Below are 21719 nucleotides of genomic sequence, written 5' to 3'. Positions count from 1 at the left end.
TATTTAATATGGTAGCCAATTCACTTACCCTTTCTGGTGCGATGATTCCTGGACAATCGGGCCTGACTAGACGCGATTTTTTTTGCCTTAAGAGAGCGTGCTTAACGCGAACCCTATCATGTTATGGCACACCTTTGGTGATGCAAAAAATCAAAGAAATTTCTGCTTCTAATGCTACTACGATAGCAGAAGCAGCTCCCGGTGCCGCAACATAAATAACAGTTGCATGCCGATCAGTTGCCTTTTTTGCTCCGGCTACCTATTCAGTTTTAATTCACATTACATTATCTACTATTGCAATTTTTAATCACTACAAATCAATATAAATTACCGAAGCAAATACTGGAAAACCAAGATGCGTAGTTCCACCCTTTTTTAGGGAAACACATCCAACCAGTTTGGTACCGTATTCCAAAGCATGTTGTTGTAAAGTACCTTGTTTTTGTAGATTTCCTCTGATTTTGGCATATTCTGAGCTGAATCGCAACCCGGCGGAGATGCTATCTATTAGAATAATATAACATTTTTTTTATTATTTTTTAAATGCACATACGTATGAATGAAAATCAGAAAGTAAATAATGTTGTTGTTGTAGCGATAAGGACACTCCCCGTTATCGACTTTGTTGGTCCTTTGCCGGATGCAGATCGGGTACGTTCCGGGAACCATTAAGGTACTAGCCCGACCATATCGGGAGCGATTTAGTTGACATAAAACCTTGTAGGCCATCCCGTCGATTCTATACAACTTAATATGGTAAAGATTTAAAAGACGGTGCACCACCCAATTTTTATCAAACGTGGAATCAAAAGGCGCGCCTCGAGCTCCGTTTTTATTATTATTTTATATTTTTAAATTAGGTGGTGTACCGTCTTGTAAAACGCTACCCTTAATATTATTTTGGGCGCAGGCCGCCAACGCAAAAAGATGGTCTCTGCAGCAATATCTTTAATTTCCGTCACATGTCACAACTCAAATTAACTTAATGTTATTTTGGGCGAAGGTCGCCAACGCAAAAAGGTGTTCTCTGCAACAACATTTTTAATTTCCGTCACATGTCACAACTAAAAGCACAAGATATTTTTCGTTGTAAACAATTTATATTTTTTTGCGTTTCAATGTTTTCCGGAATAATTAATGAACTGTCATTTCGATGACAGCATGAAACGTCGATGTGTTAGTGGAGAGCGAAAAAAGCTTTGAATGTGTTGGTGAACTGGTTACCTCCGTCTTGTAGGGCAGTTGTTGATGATCTGAGGTTGTAAATGCAACCCGGCGCTTGAGTGGCTCGGCAAAGAAATAAAATGGATATACATAAATTTTGCAGACACGAGACCGACCAGTTAAGAATTACTAAAATAGTAAATTATCAGTTAAATTGTTAAATAGAAAATCTGATTCATTTTTATTGTGTGTCGGGTGGATTATTCCTTTGGGATACCTTCCTTTGGCTTACCACAAAGCAACCGGGAATTTTGGATCACAGTGCCATCGACTTGGAATCAACATTGCAGAATCACATTGGTAACTTTATCTGTAAATAAATTTTATATGTTTATGGTACACCTGGGACTGGACGTCCTTGGGTAAGCATTGGGGTACCCGGTGTAATTGGGTTGGCGACCTGGCAACATGGCGCAATGAAACCCGTTGGGGGTTTGCCGTCGCGGAGACCAGAACATCTAGGAAAGTGGCACCGCCCAAGGCAGGAGCTGCAGGCGTATACTACCGGACGCCCTTGGGCGTAAACAGCAAGGAGCCACAAAAGATTTATAAAAGTCACGTGGACGTCGGGTTTTGGGATCAAGCCCAGAACAACCTGTCCGATGCAACCATCCCTTACACGAGACACACTGAACAGAGTATGACCGTCCTTAAAAGATCCTTTTCCGGCAGATGCAGCAAAACCATTTCTCAGGACCGAGGTCAGGAGACGCAGCTGGATTGGGTTCGATGCCTTCCCGGAGCAAGAGAATATGGAGCAGTCCCGCTGCAAGGAGCTGCTGTGAGGATGACAATTTATGAGAGGGACGCAACAAATTAAATGGGGTTACACTGAAATGATAGTCCTTGGTCGGGAAAAATGCATGGTCGCTCCGGTACATAGAACCGACCGCCTTGGGAAGTTATACGCAGTCATAAGCGTCCTTGTTAGGAATTCATTAGACTCCTCCAGTTCCTCCACATTGGCAACCTCTTTGGGTTGTCCCAGTTTTGTTTCTACCTGTTTCTGGAATTTAGTCCAATTCGTTGACCTAGGTTCCCCCCTTCTCTACCCTCTTTAGGGGGATGCTGAAGCTGATATACGCATGGTGGGAGAAAGATGGTCTATTAAGAACCATCCAATCATACCTTGATATATCACGATCGGAGCTCAGTGTAATATCCAAAACATTGCTGGATGTTGGACCAATGTATGTAGGGACATTTCGCCTGTTGGCTATCTGCAAATTTGTTTGCTGGATGTAACAAAATAGAGATTCGCCTCTCTCGTTCGTATCTGCTCCTGCCCACGAATTGTGGTGCGCATTTGCATCCGCGCCTATGACCAATCGCCCTTTGCGCCCTTCGTCCTGTACTAGCCTCTTGCACTCCATCGGTGGAACCTCCGCAGCATGGGCCATGTAGCAGGATGCCAGGATAAATCCCTGCTTATTCCTTTGCTCAACGGCCACGATTACGAGGTCCTCAGTAGTGTAATTAGGCAGCATATATGAATGCAGCTGTTTCCTTACCATTACTACAGGTCGCACCCGTCCTTCCGTTTGCGCATAGTAAACGCCAAATCCGCGCGCGCTTAGTCCAGAAACCTCCCCCCCCCCCCCCCCCCCGATGAGAGCCACCGCTTCCCAAGGCAGTCGGTTCTATGTACCGGAGCGACTCGGGATTTTTCCCGACCAAGGACTGCATCTCAGTGTGACCCCATTTAATTTGTTTCGTCCCTCCCACAAATTGTCATCCTCCCAGCAGCTCCTTGCAGCAGGACTGCTACATATTCTCTTACTCCGGGAAGGTATCGAACCCAATCCGGGTCCGTCTCCTGATGTAAAAGATCCATGTGGATCTTTGGAAAACTAACTAGCGCACTAATGCGCTCGCACACCACCCACGCACTTACTTTTATATATTCCCTTTTTTTTTGTCCTTCTGTTTTTGTTTTTATAATAAATGAATTCGTTTGGGTTTTAGTGTATTGTTTTTCTTTTATTTAAAATTTTGTTAATGACACTTTTTAGTTTCTTATTTGTACCACTACAATTTGTCACTGTACTTTTTTGTTCTTGTATAGTTTTTATTTTTCTTATGACTTTGAAGTGCGCGTCTTGATTGGGTGCCGGTTCATTTAAAACTGACTAACTGCCGCTAACGCAACTCTGTAGCTAGGCAGCTTTTCATTACGTTGCCTAGCAACGATATTAATGATGGCGTCGAAATAAATCATGGCGTCGATCAACGGCAGTTTCAGCCAATCTGAAACTCTCCAAATTGCTCGACTCTAACAATTTTAGTGATGCCAAGTGCATCTGATGTATGGTTGCATCTTGGACATTTCCAAAAAGGGTTGCCATCTACAATTTATTTTAATGTATTTTACTTTGGCACTACATCTTCCCCCTTTAGAAAAGAAGAATTTGGTAAGATTAAGTAATTAATCTTGCCACATTCTTCTTTGGGCTTTAGTAATTTGTTGTAATGTTTTGAATGAACGGTGTTAACCCGGGATTCATTCATTCAGAACAGTGCAACTTTTGTAAATATAATGAAACATTTAAACTATCAAGAAAATTGAATATGCAAAAAAGTTAATGTTCGGAGATTTATAATTAATAGAAATTTTGTTTTAAAATGAACCGGTTTTTTTATTCTTATTGTAGGATTTACGTTAGTAAATTTATTTTTACATTTTCATAAAATTGTTTCCTTTAGCCTTCATTGGCGGATTCTTAAAATATATTTGTATATTTATATCTAAGGGTTATTTAGTAACTTATATAGACATAAGTACAGGCTAAATTTAATTAATTTTTTGTACTCTATTTTTATGTACAATTTTTTCGTTTTGATTACTTATCTCACAAATTGTTATATTTGGTCCATCAATATTTTTTACTATGTAGGGACCTTGATATATATTTTTATGTTTATTTCTAGGTTCTGTTTCTACTAAAACTCTATCATTAATTTTAATTTCTAAAGGCTTAGCCGTTTTATCGTATAAATCTTTATTTCTAATCTTATGCTTAATAATCAAATTTTTTGCCATTTTATGCGATTTTTGCATTCTAAACTTAAGCTCTTTTGCGTAATTTTCTACGTTATAGATCGGATCAATTTTCTCTTTTTGCAATTCATGTGGCATTGTAGTTTTTCTGCCAAATATTAATTCAAAGGGAGTAACTTTATTATCAAAAACCGAACTACTTGTAGTATTGTGTAAAAATGTAAAGTATTTTAAATATGTATCCCAATCTGAATACGTTTCATTTAGATATGCACGCAAGTATTCGTTAAAGACTCTATGATTTCTTTCAACAGTACCAACAGTTTCGTGATGGTAGGCTGTTGAGAAATCATGATCAATCTTTAAAAGTTTTGTCAATTCAGAGAATAATTCGTTTTTATATTCCGTTCCTAAATCGGATCTAATAGCTTTCATTGTACCATATGTTAATATAAAGGTTTCAAAAATAGCGCAAGCAATAGTTTTTGCTGATTTATCTGGTACGGCTACTGTTATCAGGTATTTAGAAAAGTCACAAATCATAGTAACAGCGAACTTGTTACCATATTTGGATTCCGGAAGTGGACCTATTGTATCGACAATTACTATGTCAAAGGGTTTGCAGGGGGTCGGAGTCAAAACAAGATTTTCCTTTGTTTTGGGTTTTGCTTTATTTAAAAGGCATTTATTGCAATTTTTGACAAATTTAGCTATGTCACGAGTCATATTTTTCCAATAGTATTTTGTTCTTAATTTGGAATATAATCGTTTTGTACCGCAATGACCGCCTAACAAAGGGTCCTCATGATAAATTGTCATAAGTTTTTGTTTCTGCTCTGTTTCTGTTACAGTTTCCACAGGGTCTGTTAGTATTATTTGTAATGATTTTAAAATTTTATTACCGCTGATTTTAAAATTTGTAATTGAAAATTCTTTGAAAAATATATCATTTTTTGGCCATTCTAACTGCTTAATATTGTGACTGCCGGCTGCTTTTTCAAGCCTCGAAAATAACTCATCTAAATTTGTTTTTCCGTTAGCATTCACAAAATTAAGTAAATTTAATTTTTTATGTTTTAAATGCGCATAAATTTGTATATTGGAGATCTCATTATTCTTATTAAATTGTATAGTCGACTTTATTCGCGGTATCTTTTTTGTAAAATTGTATGAGAATTTGTCATAAACTTGTACTTTAGGCGTTTCGCAAAAAGTATCAGTAAAGTTATCGTCTTTATTTTGTAATTCCTTTTGTTTGGTTTGTGATCGCGTTTGGACTGCTAAAACGTGCTTTGTAGATTCTTTTATTTCGTCTATACTAATGCGTGAAAGAGCATCAGCCACAACGTTAGATTTTCCTTTTATATATTCAATCGTAAATTTATATTCTGACAGTTGTAATCGAATTCTAGAAAGTTTAGAGGAAGGGTCTTTATGTTAAAAAGATAAACTAGTGGTCTATGATCAGATTTTACTGTGAAATTTGTACCGTAAACATATGGGCGAAAATGCTTTATAGCGAAATGTATTGCTAGGAGTTCTAATTCGATAATTGCTTTTTTCTGCTCTGCTTTATTAAAAGATTTTGACGCGAAACAAATTGGTAAATCGTTGTCACCATGCTTTTGGCTTTATATAGCGCCACACCCACTCTTAGAAGCATCTACTGTAATTATAAATTCTTTTGTGAAGTCAGGGTATTGTAGTAGTTGAGGAGACATTAATGCTTGTTTTAGTTTTTCGAAAGCGTTTTCGCACGCTTCGTCCCAAACAAATTCAACTTTTTTCCTATTTAAACGATTTAAAGGCGCTGCCAGTGACGCAAAATTCGGTATAAATCGCCTGTAGTAATTTGCAAATGCGACAAATCGCCTAACCGCATCTTTGTCTTTTGGCTTAGTATACCTTTTAATAGCGTCTATTTTCGAATCATCTGGCAGCAAGCCTTTTGAGGTGCATTTATGGCCTAGAAAAGTTACTTCGGAACGAAGGAAATTGCATTTGTTTGGATTCAGCTTTAAATTAAACTTTCTACAGGTTTCGAAAACTTTTTCTAAATTTTTAAGGTGGTGTGTCTCACTACAACCAATGACGATAACGTCGTCAATATACATAAAAGCCTGATTTGGTGAAATTCCTGAAAATGCTATTGACATCATACGAGAAAATGAGTTTGGTGCAATATTTAACCCGAAAGGTAAAACTTTCCAACGAAAAGCTCCTCGATCTGTACTGAAAGAAGTTACATCTCTAGATTTAGGGTGAAGGGGTATTTGGTGAAAACCAGAAAAAAGATCTAAAGTTGAAAAGTACTTGGCTCTGCCAAGATTATCGAGTATGTCATCAACGCGTGCTAGTGGAAATTTGTCGGCTACAAGCTTTTTATTTACTGCTCTGAAATCTACGCACATACGATTCGACTTTTTGCCCGTTGGATCTTTTTTCGGTACCAAAATTAAAGGACTGTTATAGTTTGAAAAACTAGGTTCGATTAAATCATTCTGTAATAGGTTTCCGACTTGTTTATTTATTTCTTCGCGTTGTGTGTATGGCAAACGGTAATTTTTAATATAGACAGGAGTTTTGTCAGTTAGTCTAAGTTTTTGTTCGTAGAAGTTATTAAGCGTCATTAAGTCGGTTTTAGTGCAAAAATATCAGAATATTTCAAACATAAATCAAGTAATTTCTTTTTTGCGTAAGAAGGCATTTGTTTTGCTAAAATTGATTTAAGCTCTTCTACACGTTTTGAGTCGATAGGTGTATCATTTATGCGATAGACATTGAAGTTTTTAATGTCTTCAGTTTGAATATTGAAATCTTTTACATATTTGACCTCTTCGGTGGTGTTGATAACTTTTATTATTGGGTTTTTTGTATCAACGATACATTTTGCTGTGAAAACACCGTTACTAAGTTCCTGAGAATCGACAAAAACTGGACTTGTCGAATTTTTCAAACTAAAAACACGAAAAACTTCGCATCTTGGTGGAATTACAAGACTATTTGTTGAAGTGCTATGCAAAATTGAAATATTTACCTTTTCTGTCCCTTGTCCGAATGTAATTGTGTCATTAGCATAATTGATTATGCATTTGTTCGTTTTTAAGAAGTCTTTCCCTATTATACCGTCCGAAGGAATATTAAAGTTGTCATTGACAACATGAAGAGTCAGAGGAAAAAATGTATTTGACGCGATTATACTTGTATTAACTGTTCCTAGTGTTGTTACCGTGTCTGTTGTTACGCCTGTTATATTTATTACGTTACTATTGTCTACTTCTACATCGTTTGCCAAACTGGAAATTTTTATTAGTGAAATGTCTGCCTGTGAATCTACTAGAAAGGAACATATTTTATGAGATTCGCTACAAGCGACTTCGACGAAATGGGAAAAATTTAAATTTAGACAATATATTGATTGAGAAGTATTTAGTCGAATTGCTCCTGCTCCCTCAGTGTTCGCGCCTGAGGGGCTTCGGCATTTAAAGAACGAACATTGGCTGAATTTCTAGAATTTGAACCCTGACTATTGGAATTTCTGTTATTTCCAGACCGATTATTATTGTTATTGTTGGAATTGCTATTGCCTCTATTATAATTGCGATTATAGCCTCTGTTATAATTGTGATTATTGCCTCTGTTATAGTTGTTATTTCGGAAATTTGTATTAGTGTGTTGCCTATTTGCATTACCGTTAAATCGAAAATTACTATTGCCGTTATATCTGAAATTTCTGTTACCTCTAGAATTTCCACGGAAATTACTATATCTTATCGGATGTGACCGAAACGCTAACACTTGCCGTTCTTTAATTTCCTGTTCTCGCTCTATAATCATTTTCGCTACTACGTCCGTTGAATCTTTGAAGGTTGTTGACGCAAGGATTGATTTCACCATATCTGACCTACTATTTAATCTACAAACGCTAATGGTTTGTTCAACTGCCATCTCATGGGCTTTTGCCTTCGTCATACCTTCAATGATTAGACAGCGCTCTAACGAGTCAGAAAGCTCTTCTACCTGCTTTGAAAATTCTAAAAAATTGTTATTGGTTACTCTTAAGGCTGCAATTGTTCCCGCGACAACTTTCGAGTTGTCTGGCCTAATTTCACTACATAGCGCTTCTTTAATTTGGCTGACTGATTCTATATGCGTTGGTAGTGCTTCGCGAGCTTTGCCTTCGAGCTTGGATTTTAAAAATGCAATAAAAGTAGGAGTTAAATCTTCGTTAGAGAATACTTCCATTAATTCAACTTTATTTATAAATGAGCCAAGTGCTAACGGGTCTCCACTATAGTTGTCTCGCATAATCGAGGCACAAGTACTAATAAACGATTTTTTCTCCTCAATTGTGGCCATGGTTGTGACGTTAAGAATCGGAATTAGAATAGAAAAACTAGAATTTGGAGTTACAGGTTGATTAGCAAAGCCTAAAAAGTCTGCACTCAGGGATAATTTATAATTATGTTCACTTGTTAAGGTATTAGTTGACGATGAACTCGAAGATGAATCAGAATCTGAGTTATTGGAATCTATATCTTGCTCTAAGTTTGTGGAATCTAAATTTTGCTCTGAATTTTCGGGACTTGAATCTGGATTGGAATTTTTAGAAATAACCTTTCCGCTTCTTAGGTCCATACGTGTTGAAACGAATGGACGAAATATTAAAAAAAATTTTGTTGCAAGATATGTGGTATTCGTTTATGAAGATTGAATAGAAATTTAAAGGAAATTAAATTGGAACGAGTTGAGTTGAGCTCAAAAGAAAATTATGAAAGTATTCTTAAAGGAAATTTATGAAAATATTTTAAAAGAAATTTGTGAAAGTATGTATTTTTGAAAGCTTTTAGATTATAGTTATAATTATACAATTTGTTAGCGAATACTTATAGCAAAAACGTTAGTTAGTGAATTTTATTGAAATACTAAAGTTAGTGATTAGTTAATGAAAGGATTTAAGAAAATATTTACTTTACGCTTTTGTTGTCCGTAAATCCAAATCCAATGATTGAAATTAGCTGAAAATTTTTCATGCAAAAAGGAAGTTGTAATTGAAATTCACATGCAATTTAAAAGATGTTGAATATTGTTTACGAATATATTTATTGGAATGTAAGAATTTATAATTGTACAGAGTGTGTAAGAATTTGAATCAGAAATATATGGCAAAGTTATAATTTTATTTGAATTTAAATGCAAAGATTATAGAATGGCAAATATGTTTGTACAGGCTTAAACGGACGCACCGCTTTTATTAAAATTGTTTTTATTTTTATAGATACGGGCGCACCGCATCTTTCCAAAATTGTATTATGAATTTCCTCGGACGCACCGGGGTTTAAAAAAAATTTACGTCATATTTTTACGCGGACGCACCGCTTACGAAAAGTAAAAAATATTTTTTTGTATTTTTGTGTTTATGGGGCCCACTGTAGAGTGGGACTAAAACTAGAAGCAGTAATTGAAAAATTAAAAAAATTTTTTTTCTTTGTTTTTGTCCGACCCTGTCCCACAGTGCCTGCCCAAAATCTTACCCATATACCTAAAGTATGTGAAATTCAATTAATTTATGTATTGTATGTATGTAGATTAAATTTTTTTTTTTTTTTTTTTATATAATGAGAAAATTTTGTAATACGTATGGTAAAGAATAATTTGGAAAATTAAAAATTTTTTTTTTTTTTAGCTAATTAATTGAAATATGTTCGTAAGTTTTATAATAAGTTCGGAAAATAGTTGAAAATTGAAAAATAGTTATTTAAAAAAATTTAAAAATATTATTTTATAATAATGTAGAAAAATAAAATTTTCGCACACCATACCAATTGATGCTGGATTTGCTTCCTTGTTTGCTGTACCCACTGGTGCTGTTGCTCTGCTGCTGCTGTTGTTAGATGGCGTCTCTTTCCTTTCGCATGTTCTTGTTGTTGATGCACGGTAGTTTGCCGTTATGATGGTGGCGTGGCTAGTGCCGTTATTAAAGTGGCGTGGCTAGTGCCGTTTTTCCACTAAATTTTTTTTGTACAGTTTATTCAAAAGGTTTAGTTTTTCGAATTATATTATTTCTGCTTCCGATTAGTGTTTATTTTATTATTAAATTCCGAAATTTTCCTATTATTTCCGTTTTTATTAAGTTTTTTGTGTTATTCGTATATATATTTACTTTAAATGTCTTTCAACTAAAAAATTTTTTTTTTCCACTAGCCACTGCCATAAGCCACAACTACCGCCATATTCGTGCTGATATCTCTTTAATTGAAAATTTTTATTGCATGCTTTTTTTTTTATGAAAATAATACGTTCGATAATTCAGTTTTGTTTTGTATTTTTTGATTTTTCCGAGTTTTGTATTTTTTTGTGTGAAAATGTTTAAATTTAGTAATTTATTGTAGTTGTTTAAAAATTTTGTATTTTTTTGTAATTTTTCGGTTTTTAAATTTTTTTGATTTTAACCTTTTTGTAGGAATTTTTAAATGTTTTGTACTTTTTTTGTAGATTTTTCAAATTTTTATATTTTTTTTGTAATATTTTTTTTTTTTTTTTTTATGTTTTATACTTTTTTTGGAAATTTTTTTCTGGTTTTAGACTTTTTTGTGAATTTTGATTTTGTAACTTTGGATGTATTGGTTTTTTGTTAATTATAAAAAATTTTCAAATTTTAAATTTTAGGTGGGTTTTTCCCACACCTGTTGGGAGGCTTGCCTCCTTTCGGCCACTCGCCGCATTTCCAGGGCTCCGGCCCACGGTCGCCATGTAAAAGATCCATGTGGATCTTTGGAAAACTAACTAGCGCACTAATGCGCTCGCACACCACCCACGCACTTACTTTTATATATTCCCTTTTTTTTTGTCCTTCTGTTTTTGTTTTTATAATAAATGAATTCGTTTGGGTTTTAGTGTATTGTTTTTCTTTTATTTAAAATTTTGTTAATGACACTTTTTAGTTTCTTATTTGTACCACTACAATTTGTCACTGTACTTTTTTGTTCTTGTATAGTTTTTATTTTTCTTATGACTTTGAAGTGCGCGTCTTGATTGGGTGCCGGTTCATTTAAAACTGACTAACTGCCGCTAACGCAACTCTGTAGCTAGGCAGCTTTTCATTACGTTGCCTAGCAACGATATTAATGATGGCGTCGAAATAAATCATGGCGTCGATCAACGGCAGTTTCAGCCAATCTGAAACTCTCCAAATTGCTCGACTCTAACAATTTTAGTGATGCCAAGTGCATCTGATGTATGGTTGCATCTTGGACATTTCCAAAAAGGGTTGCCATCTACAATTTATTTTAATGTATTTTACTTTGGCACTACATCTTCCCCCTTTAGAAAAGAAGAATTTGGTAAGATTAAGTAATTAATCTTGCCACATTCTTCTTTGGGCTTTAGTAATTTGTTGTAATGTTTTGAATGAACGGTGTTAACCCGGGATTCATTCATTCAGAACAGTGCAACTTTTGTAAATATAATGAAACATTTAAACTATCAAGAAAATTGAATATGCAAAAAAGTTAATGTTCGGAGATTTATAATTAATAGAAATTTTGTTTTAAAATGAACCGGTTTTTTTATTCTTATTGTAGGATTTACGTTAGTAAATTTATTTTTACATTTTCATAAAATTGTTTCCTTTAGCCTTCATTGGCGGATTCTTAAAATATATTTGTATATTTATATCTAAGGGTTATTTAGTAACTTATATAGACATAAGTACAGGCTAAATTTAATTAATTTTTTGTACTCTATTTTTATGTACAATTTTTTCGTTTTGATTACTTATCTCACAAATTGTTATATTTGGTCCATCAATATTTTTTACTATGTAGGGACCTTGATATATATTTTTATGTTTATTTCTAGGTTCTGTTTCTACTAAAACTCTATCATTAATTTTAATTTCTAAAGGCTTAGCCGTTTTATCGTATAAATCTTTATTTCTAATCTTATGCTTAATAATCAAATTTTTTGCCATTTTATGCGATTTTTGCATTCTAAACTTAAGCTCTTTTGCGTAATTTTCTACGTTATAGATCGGATCAATTTTCTCTTTTTGCAATTCATGTGGCATTGTAGTTTTTCTGCCAAATATTAATTCAAAGGGAGTAAATTTATTATCAAAAACCGAACTACTTGTAGTATTGTGTAAAAATGTAAAGTATTTTAAATATGTATCCCAATCTGAATACGTTTCATTTAGATATGCACGCAAGTATTCGTTAAAGACTCTATGATTTCTTTCAACAGTACCAACAGTTTCGTGATGGTAGGCTGTTGAGAAATCATGATCAATCTTTAAAAGTTTTGTCAATTCAGAGAATAATTCGTTTTTATATTCCGTTCCTAAATCGGATCTAATAGCCTTCATTGTACCATATGTTAATATAAAGGTTTCAAAAATAGCGCAAGCAATAGTTTTTGCTGATTTATCTGGTACGGCTACTGTTATCAGGTATTTAGAAAAGTCACAAATCATAGTAACAGCGAACTTGTTACCATATTTGGATTCCGGAAGTGGACCTATTGTATCGACAATTACTATGTCAAAGGGTTTGCAGGGGGTCGGAGTCAAAACAAGATTTTCCTTTGTTTTGGGTTTTGCTTTATTTAAAAGGCATTTATTGCAATTTTTGACAAATTTAGCTATGTCACGAGTCATATTTTTCCAATAGTATTTTGTTCTTAATTTGGAATATAATCGTTTTGTACCGCAATGACCGCCTAACAAAGGGTCCTCATGATAAATTGTCATAAGTTTTTGTTTCTGCTCTGTTTCTGTTACAGTTTCCACAGGGTCTGTTAGTATTATTTGTAATGATTTTAAAATTTTATTACCGCTGATTTTAAAATTTGTAATTGAAAATTCTTTGAAAAATATATCATTTTTTGGCCATTCTAACTGCTTAATATTGTGACTGCCGGCTGCTTTTTCAAGCCTCGAAAATAACTCATCTAAATTTGTTTTTCCGTTAGCATTCACAAAATTAAGTAAATTTAATTTTTTATGTTTTAAATGCGCATAAATTTGTATATTGGAGATCTCATTATTCTTATTAAATTGTATAGTCGACTTTATTCGCGGTATCTTTTTTGTAAAATTGTATGAGAATTTGTCATAAACTTGTACTTTAGGCGTTTCGCAAAAAGTATCAGTAAAGTTATCGTCTTTATTTTGTAATTCCTTTTGTTTGGTTTGTGATCGCGTTTGGACTGCTAAAACGTGCTTTGTAGATTCTTTTATTTCGTCTATACTAATGCGTGAAAGAGCATCAGCCACAACGTTAGATTTTCCTTTTATATATTCAATCGTAAATTTATATTCTGACAGTTGTAATCGAATTCTAGAAAGTTTAGAGGAAGGGTCTTTCATGTTAAAAAGATAAACTAGTGGTCTATGATCAGATTTTACTGTGAAATTTGTACCGTAAACATATGGGCGAAAATGCTTTATAGCGAAATGTATTGCTAGGAGTTCTAATTCGATAATTGCTTTTTTCTGCTCTGCTTTATTAAAAGATTTTGACGCGAAACAAATTGGTAAATCGTTATCACCATGCTTTTGGCTTAATATAGCGCCACACCCACTCTTAGAAGCATCTACTGTAATTATAAATTCTTTTGTGAAGTCAGGGTATTGTAGTAGTTGAGGAGACATTAATGCTCGTTTTAGTTTTTCGAAAGCGTTTTCGCACGCTTCGTCCCAAACAAATTCAACTTTTTTCCTATTTAAACGATTTAAAGGCGCTGCCAGTGACGCAAAATTCGGTATAAATCGCCTGTAGTAATTTGCAAATGCGACAAATCGCCTAACCGCATCTTTGTCTTTTGGCTTAGTATACCTTTTAATAGCGTCTATTTTCGAATCATCTGGCAGCAAGCCTTTTGAGGTGCATTTATGGCCTAGAAAAGTTACTTCGGAACGAAGGAAATTGCATTTGTTTGGATTCAGCTTTAAATTAAACTTTCTACAGGTTTCGAAAACTTTTTCTAAATTTTTAAGGTGGTGTGTCTCACTACAACCAATGACGATAACGTCGTCAATATACATAAAAGCCTGATTTGGTGAAATTCCTGAAAATGCTATTGACATCATACGAGAAAATGAGTTTGGTGCAATATTTAACCCGAAAGGTAAAACTTTCCAACGAAAAGCTCCTCGATCTGTACTGAAAGAAGTTACATCTCTAGATTTAGGGTGAAGGGGTATTTGGTGAAAACCAGAAAAAAGATCTAAAGTTGAAAAGTACTTGGCTCTGCCAAGATTATCGAGTATGTCATCAACGCGTGCTAGTGGAAATTTGTCGGCTACAAGCTTTTTATTTACTGCTCTGAAATCTACGCACATACGATTCGACTTTTTGCCCGTTGGATCTTTTTTCGGTAGCAAAATTAAAGGACTGTTATAGTTTGAAAAACTAGGTTCGATTAAATCATTCTGTAATAGGTGTCCGACTTGTTTATTTATTTCTTCGCGTTGTGTGTATGGCAAACGGTAATTTTTAATAAAGACAGGAGTTTTGTCAGTTAGTCTAAGTTTTTGTTCGTAGAAGTTATTAAGCGTCATTAAGTCGGTTTTTAGTGCAAAAATATCAGAATATTTCAAACATAAATCAAGTAATTTCTTTTTTGCGTAAGAAGGCATTTGTTTTGCTAAAATTGATTTAAGCTCTTCTACACGTTTTGAGTCGATAGGTGTATCATTTATGCGATAGACATTGAAGTTTTTAATGTCTTCAGTTTGAATATTGAAATCTTTTACATATTTGACCTCTTCGGTGGTGTTGATAACTTTTATTATTGGGTTTTTTGTATCAACGATACATTTTGCTGTGAAAACACCGTTACTAAGTTCCTGAGAATCGACAAAAACTGGACTTGTCGAATTTTTCAAACTAAAAACACGAAAAACTTCGCATCTTGGTGGAATTACAAGACTATTTGTTGAAGTGCTATGCAAAATTGAAATATTTACCTTTTCTGTCCCTTGTCCGAATGTAATTGTGTCATTAGCATAATTGATTATGCATTTGTTCGTTTTTAAGAAGTCTTTCCCTATTATACCGTCCGAAGGAATATTAAAGTTGTCATTGACAACATGAAGAGTCAGAGGAAAAAATGTATTTGACGCGATTATACTTGTATTAACTGTTCCAAGTGTTGTTACCGTGTCTGTTGTTACGCCTGTTATATTTATTGCGTTACTATTGTCTACTTCTACATCGTTTGCCAAACTGGAAATTTTTATTAGTGAAATATCTGCCTGTGAATCTACTAGAAAGGAACATATTTTATGAGAATCGCTACAAGCGACTTCGACGAAATCGGAAAAATTTAAATTTAGACAATATATTGATTGAGAAGTATTTAGTCGAATTGCTCCTGCTCCCTCAGTGTTCGCGCCTGAGGGGCTTCGGCATTTAAAGAACGAACATTGGCTGAATTTCTAGAATTTGAACCCTGACTATTGGAATTTCTGTTATTTCCAGACCGATTATTATTGTTATTGTTGGAATTGCTATTGCCTCTATTATAATTGCGATTATAGCCTCTGTTATAATTGTGATTATTGCCTCTGTTATAGTTGTTATTTCGGAAATTTGTATTAGTGTGTTGCCTATTTGCATTACCGTTAAATCGAAAATTACTATTGCTGTTATATCTGAAATTTCTGTTACCTCTAGAATTTCCACGGAAATTACTATATCTTATCGGATGTGACCGAAACGCTAACACTTGCCGTTCTTTAATTTCCTGTTCTCGCTCTATAATCATTTTCGCTACTACGTCCGTTGAATCTTTGAAGGTTGTTGACGCAAGGATTGATTTCACCATATCTGACCTACTATTTAATCTACAAACGCTAATGGTTTGTTCAACTGCCATCTCATGGGCTTTTGCCTTCGTCATACCTTCAATGATTAGACAGCGCTCTAACGAGTCAGAAAGCTCTTCTACCTGCTTTGAAAATTCTACGTATTGTGGTATTCGTTTATGAAGATTGAATAGAAATTTAAAGGAAATTAAATTGGAACGAGTTGAGTTGAGCTCAAAAGAAAATTATGAAAGTATTCTTAAAGGAAATTTATGAAAATATTTTAAAAGAAATTTGTGAAAGTATGTATTTTTGAAAGCTTTTAGATTATAGTTATAATTATACAATTTGTTAGCGAATACTTATAGCAAAAACGTTAGTTAGTGAATTTTATTGAAATACTAAAGTTAGTGATTAGTTAATGAAAGGATTTAAGAAAATATTTACTTTACGCTTTTGTTGTCCGTAAATCCAAATCCAATGATTGAAATTAGCTGAAAATTTTTCATGCAAAAAGGAAGTTGTAATTGAAATTCACATGCAATTTAAAAGATGTTGAATATTGTTTACGAATATATTAATTGGAATGTAAGAATTTATAATTGTACAGAGTGTGTAAGAATTTGAATCAGAAATATATGGCAAAGTTATAATTTTATTTGAATTTAAATGCAAAGATTATAGAATGGCAAATATGTTTGTACAGGCTTAAACGGACGCACCGCTTTTATTAAAATTGTTTTTATTTTTATAGATACGGGCGCACCGCATCTTTCCAAAATTGTATTATGAATTTCCTCGGACGCACCGGGGTTTAAAAAAAATTTACGTCATATTTTTACGCGGACGCACCGCTTACGAAAAGTAAAAAATATTTTTTTGTATTTTTGTGTTTATGGGGCCCACTGTAGAGTGGGACTAAAACTAGAAGCAGTAATTGAAAAATTAAAAAAATTTTTTTTCTTTGTTTTTGTCCGACCCTGTCCCACAGTGCCTGCCCAAAATCTTACCCATATACCTAAAGTATGTGAAATTCAATTAATTTATGTATTGTATGTATGTAGATAACATTTTTTTTTTTTTTTTTTATATATAATGAGAAAATTTTGTAATACGTGTGGTAAAGAATAATTTGGAAAATTAAAATTTTTTTTTTTTTTTTTAGCTAATTAATTGAAATATGTTCGTAAGTTTTATAACAAGTTCGGAAAATAGTTGAAAATTGAAAAATAGTTATTTAAAAAAATTGAAAAATATTATTTTATAATAATGTAGAAAAATAAAATTTTCGCACACCATACCAATTGATGCTGGATTTGCTTCCTTGTTTGCTGTACCCACTGGTGCTGTTGTTCTGCTGCTGCTGTTGTTAGATGGCGTCTCTTTCCTTTCGCATGTTCTTGTTGTTGATGCACGGTAGTTTGCCGTTATGATGGTGGCGTGGCTAGTGCCGTTTTTCCACTAAATTTTTTTTGTACAGTTTATTCAAAAGGTTTAGTTTTTCGAATTATATTATTTCTGCTTCCGATTAGTGTTTATTTTATTATTAAATTCCGAAATTTTCCTATTATTTCCGTTTTTATTAAGTTTTTTGTGTTATTCGTATATATATTTACTTTAAATGTCTTTCAACTAAAAATTTTTTTTTTTCCACTAGCCACTGCCATAAGCCACAACTACCGCCATATTCGTGCTGATATCTCTTTAATTGAAAATTTTTATTGCATGCTTTTTTTTTTATGAAAATAATACGTTCGATAATTCAGTTTTGTTTTGTATTTTTTGATTTTTCCGAGTTTTGCATTTTTTTGTGTGAAAATGTTTAAATTTAGTAATTTATTGTAGTTGTTTAAAACTTTTGTATTTTTTTGTAATTTTTCGGTTTTTAAATTTTTTTGATTTTAACCTTTTTGTAGGAATTTTTAAATGTTTTGTACTTTTTTTGTAGATTTTTCAAATTTTTATATTTTTTTTGTAATATTTTTTTTTTTTTTTTTTATGTTTTATACTTTTTTTGGAAATTTTTTTCTGGTTTTAGACTTTTTTGTGAATTTTGATTTTGTAACTTTGGATGTATTGGTTTTTTGTTAATTATAAAAAATTTTCAAATTTTAAATTTTAGGTGGGTTTTTCCCACACCTGTTGGGAGGCTTGCCTCCTTTCGGCCACTCGCCGCATTTCCAGGGCTTCGGCCCACGGTCGCCATGTAAAAGATCCATGTGGATCTTTGGAAAACTAACTAGCGCACTAATGCGCTCGCACACCACCCACGCACTTACTTTTATATATTCCCTTTTTTTTGTCCTTCTGTTTTTGTTTTTATAATAAATGAATTCGTTTGGGTTTTAGTGTATTGTTTTTCTTTTATTTAAAATTTTGTTAATGACACTTTTTAGTTTCTTATTTGTACCACTACAATTTGTCACTGTACTTTTTTGTTCTTGTATAGTTTTTATTTTTCTTATGACTTTGAAGTGCGCGTCTTGATTGGGTGCCGGTTCATTTAAAACTGACTAACTGCCGCTAACGCAACTCTGTAGCTAGGCAGCTTTTCATTACGTTGCCTAGCAACGATATTAATGATGGCGTCGAAATAAATCATGGCGTCGATCAACGGCAGTTTCAGCCAATCAGAAACTCTCCAAATTGCTCGACTCTAACAATTTTAGTGATGCCAAGTGCATCTGATGTATGGTTGCATCTTGGACATTTCCAAAAAGGGTTGCCATCTACAATTTATTTTAATGTATTTTACTTTGGCACTACACTGACCCCGGTCCTGAGAAATGGTTTTGCTGCATTTGCCAGAAAAGAATCTTTTTAGGACGGTCATACTCTGTTCAGTGTGTCTCGTGCAAGGGATGGTTGCATCGGACAGGTTGTTCTGGGCTTGATCCCAAAACCCGACGTCCACGTAACTTTTATAAATCTTTTGTGGCTCCTTGCTGCTCACGCCCAAGGGCGTCCCGTAGTCTACGCCTAAGCGCCCCCCCCCCCACTACCTTCCAGCAGCCTCGCTGCTCAGCAAGCCACAACAAGTACCCGCTGATGCTCGCGCCCCACGGCGCCAACAACTCAAACAGCTGATACCACTCATAACTACTACCTTCGTAGTAGAGCTGGTAGCAATGCTGAGCATCAGCCCCTGCCCCGTCTTCTTCCCCCCCCCCCCCCCTCTTTTCTGGCAGCAATCGTGCAGGTCAGGGAAACAGACTCTTAGTCCCTACCTCCGTTTGCACCGTCTGCCAGCACAGAATATATAGGTTTGCGACATCCGCTCAATGTAGCGCCTGCCTTGGGTGGTGCCACTTTCCTAGATGTTCTGGTCTCCGCGATGGCAACCCCTCGACGGGTTTCATCGCGCCATGTTGTCAGGTCGCAAACCCAAATCATCCGGGTACCCCAATGCTTGCCCAAGGGCGCCCAGTCCCAAGGCCACAACAGCAATTGCGTCCTGGCCTTCCACAACCTAGGCGTAGTCACCCGTCACTTACCCCTAGAGTGGCGGCGTCACCCCTCATGCACTTCAGAATTCTGCAGTTAAACTGTAATGGACTAACTGGGAAGATTACGGCGATAGTCGATTTCATGAAGCGGCACAACATCCGCATTGCCGGGATTCAAGAGACTAAACTCACAGCAAGATCTGCATCTGTCCACAGGACAGACCGCGAGAGCGGAAATGGAGGCGGCCTCGCGTTTATTATACACCACTCTGTGCAATATTATATATTTGATCCTGGCATCGACCGCAGGGACAATGTCTTAGAATCTCAAGGCCTATCTGTTCGGTCAGGCGATGCAAATCTAGAAATCATCAACATCTACATCCCTCCTGTCACCTGTTGCCCCAGTGGATACCGCCCTAATATCGAGGCCTTACTCACTGGCAACAATCGCATTATCTTAGGCGATTTCAATGCCCATCACGACCTATGGCATTCAAACTTGCGGGCGGACAGTAGGGGTGAGATGTTGGCGGATCAAATAGAAGAAACGACGTTCTGCACAATAAACGGAGACGCCCCCACACGTATGGTAGGAAGCTGTCATAGCTCGCCAGATATCTCAATCGTGAGCGCAGAACTCGTAAACTGCGTCAACTGGCAGCCGATGGTAACATTGGCATCCGACCACCTGCCCATACTTATTTCGTTCGAGCGTACCGCCGACATCATCGTCACCGAAAAACGCACTTTCATAAACTTCAAAACAGGAAAGTCGGGAGAATTCCCGAAATCCGGCCCACTTCCCGGCGGAGGCCGCGAGCTTAGCGAGGGAACGCGACCTTATAAGGCAGCTTGATCCAGGCGACCCCCAAATAAGGGATATAAACCAACGCATCAGATTGCTTGTGGACGAACACAAGCGGGCGAAATGGGAAGAGCACCTAAGAGGTTGTAACCTCTCTACCGGTGTAGGTAAACTTTGGTCCACCGTAAAGTCCCTATTGAATCCGACTAAGCACAAAGACAAAGTTTCCATCGCCTTTGGCGATAAGGTGCTGTCGGATGCGAAAAAATGCGCGAGCGCTTTCTGCCGACAATATATAATGCATCCTACGGTTGACAAAGATAGACGGAGAGCCAATAGACACGCACATAAACACAAATTCAGCGCGTCACCAATCACCATCACCGCTAGAGAGGTTGAGGACGCCATTGGTCGCGCTAAACCATCCAAAGCAGTGGGCCCAGACGGCATAGCCATGCCGATGCTTAAAAACCTAGGGAAAGAGGGTTTAAAATATTTAGCGCATGTCTTCAACCTGTCTCTTTCCACCTTTGTCATGCCCGAGAAATAGAAAATGGCCAAGGTGGTCCCGCTACTAAAGCCTGGGAAACCAGCTAACATAGGTGAGTCATATCGTCCGATATCTCTCCTATCGCCAGTGGCAAAGACGCTTGAAGCCATTTTGCTCCCTTATTTCCAAGCACATTTGCAGCTAGCCCCTCATCAGCATGGCTTCAGAAAACTCCATAGCACTACCTCCGCGCTAAATGTCATTGGCACCCAGATAAATTGCGGTTTGAATCAATACCCCCACCATAGAACAGTACTCGTAGCGCTAGACCTATTTGATACGGTCAACCATGGCTCGTTACTGCAAGACCTGGAAGGGTCTACCCTTCCCCCATGTCTTAAAAGGTGGACCGCAAATTATCTGGGTGGTCGGCAGGCATCGGTGCAATTCAGAAACGAAACATCAAAACCAAGGAGAATTAAACAAGGGGTGCCACAGGGTGGTGTCCTATCCCCACTTTTGTTTAATTTCTACATATCCAAGCTACATTCACCACCGGAAGGAGTCACAATCGTTTCCTACGCCGATGACTGCACAATAATGGCCACAGGCCCAGGCCCAGAGATCGATGAGCTATGCAATAAAATAAACGGCTATCTCCCTGATCTCTCCAGTTTTTTCGCCTCGCGAAACCTGGCATGGTCACCGACTAAATCTTCCGCGACCTTATTTACAACATGGACGCCCCAAATGTCGACCATATTGAACATCCACGTCGATGGCACTACGCTTACCGACTGTCCTACACCCCAAAATCTTGGGTGTGACGTTTGATCAGGATCTACATTTTGGTGCGCACGCAACCGCAATTGTTCCGAGAATTCAGAGCCGTAATAAAATCCTCAAATCCTTTGCTGGCAGTACCTGGGGAAAAGATAAAGAAA

The 21719-nt window shown here is 35.9% G+C and overlaps 1 protein-coding gene across 5 annotated transcripts in view; it reads right to left on the bottom strand.

Moving 5' to 3' along the window:
* The window catches only part of Nnf1a, a 260842-nt gene that overhangs the window by 100517 nt on the left and 138606 nt on the right, over positions 1–21719 (bottom strand). For 2 of the 5 annotated variants that reach the window (XM_067773511.1, XM_067773512.1), the window contains exons 5-6: positions 332–504; positions 29–259 (exon numbers count right to left, since the gene is read on the bottom strand). The exons of 1 other annotated variant lie outside the window; for it this stretch is intronic. In XM_067773511.1, the coding sequence (XP_067629612.1) occupies positions 122–259; positions 332–504 (311 nt within the window). In that variant the 3' untranslated portion in view covers positions 29–121. Of the gene's footprint in view, positions 1–28; positions 260–331; positions 505–3118; positions 6830–21719 lie in introns of those variants that run through there. 2 more of the 5 variants (XM_067773513.1, XM_067773510.1) reach the window with 2 other exon arrangements.

This window comes from Eurosta solidaginis, chromosome 3 (genome assembly GCF_040869045.1).
Source record: "Eurosta solidaginis isolate ZX-2024a chromosome 3, ASM4086904v1, whole genome shotgun sequence".
NCBI classification, from domain to species: Eukaryota; Metazoa; Arthropoda; class Insecta; order Diptera; family Tephritidae; genus Eurosta; species Eurosta solidaginis.
This window is presented reverse-complemented; position numbering and strand designations above follow the sequence as displayed.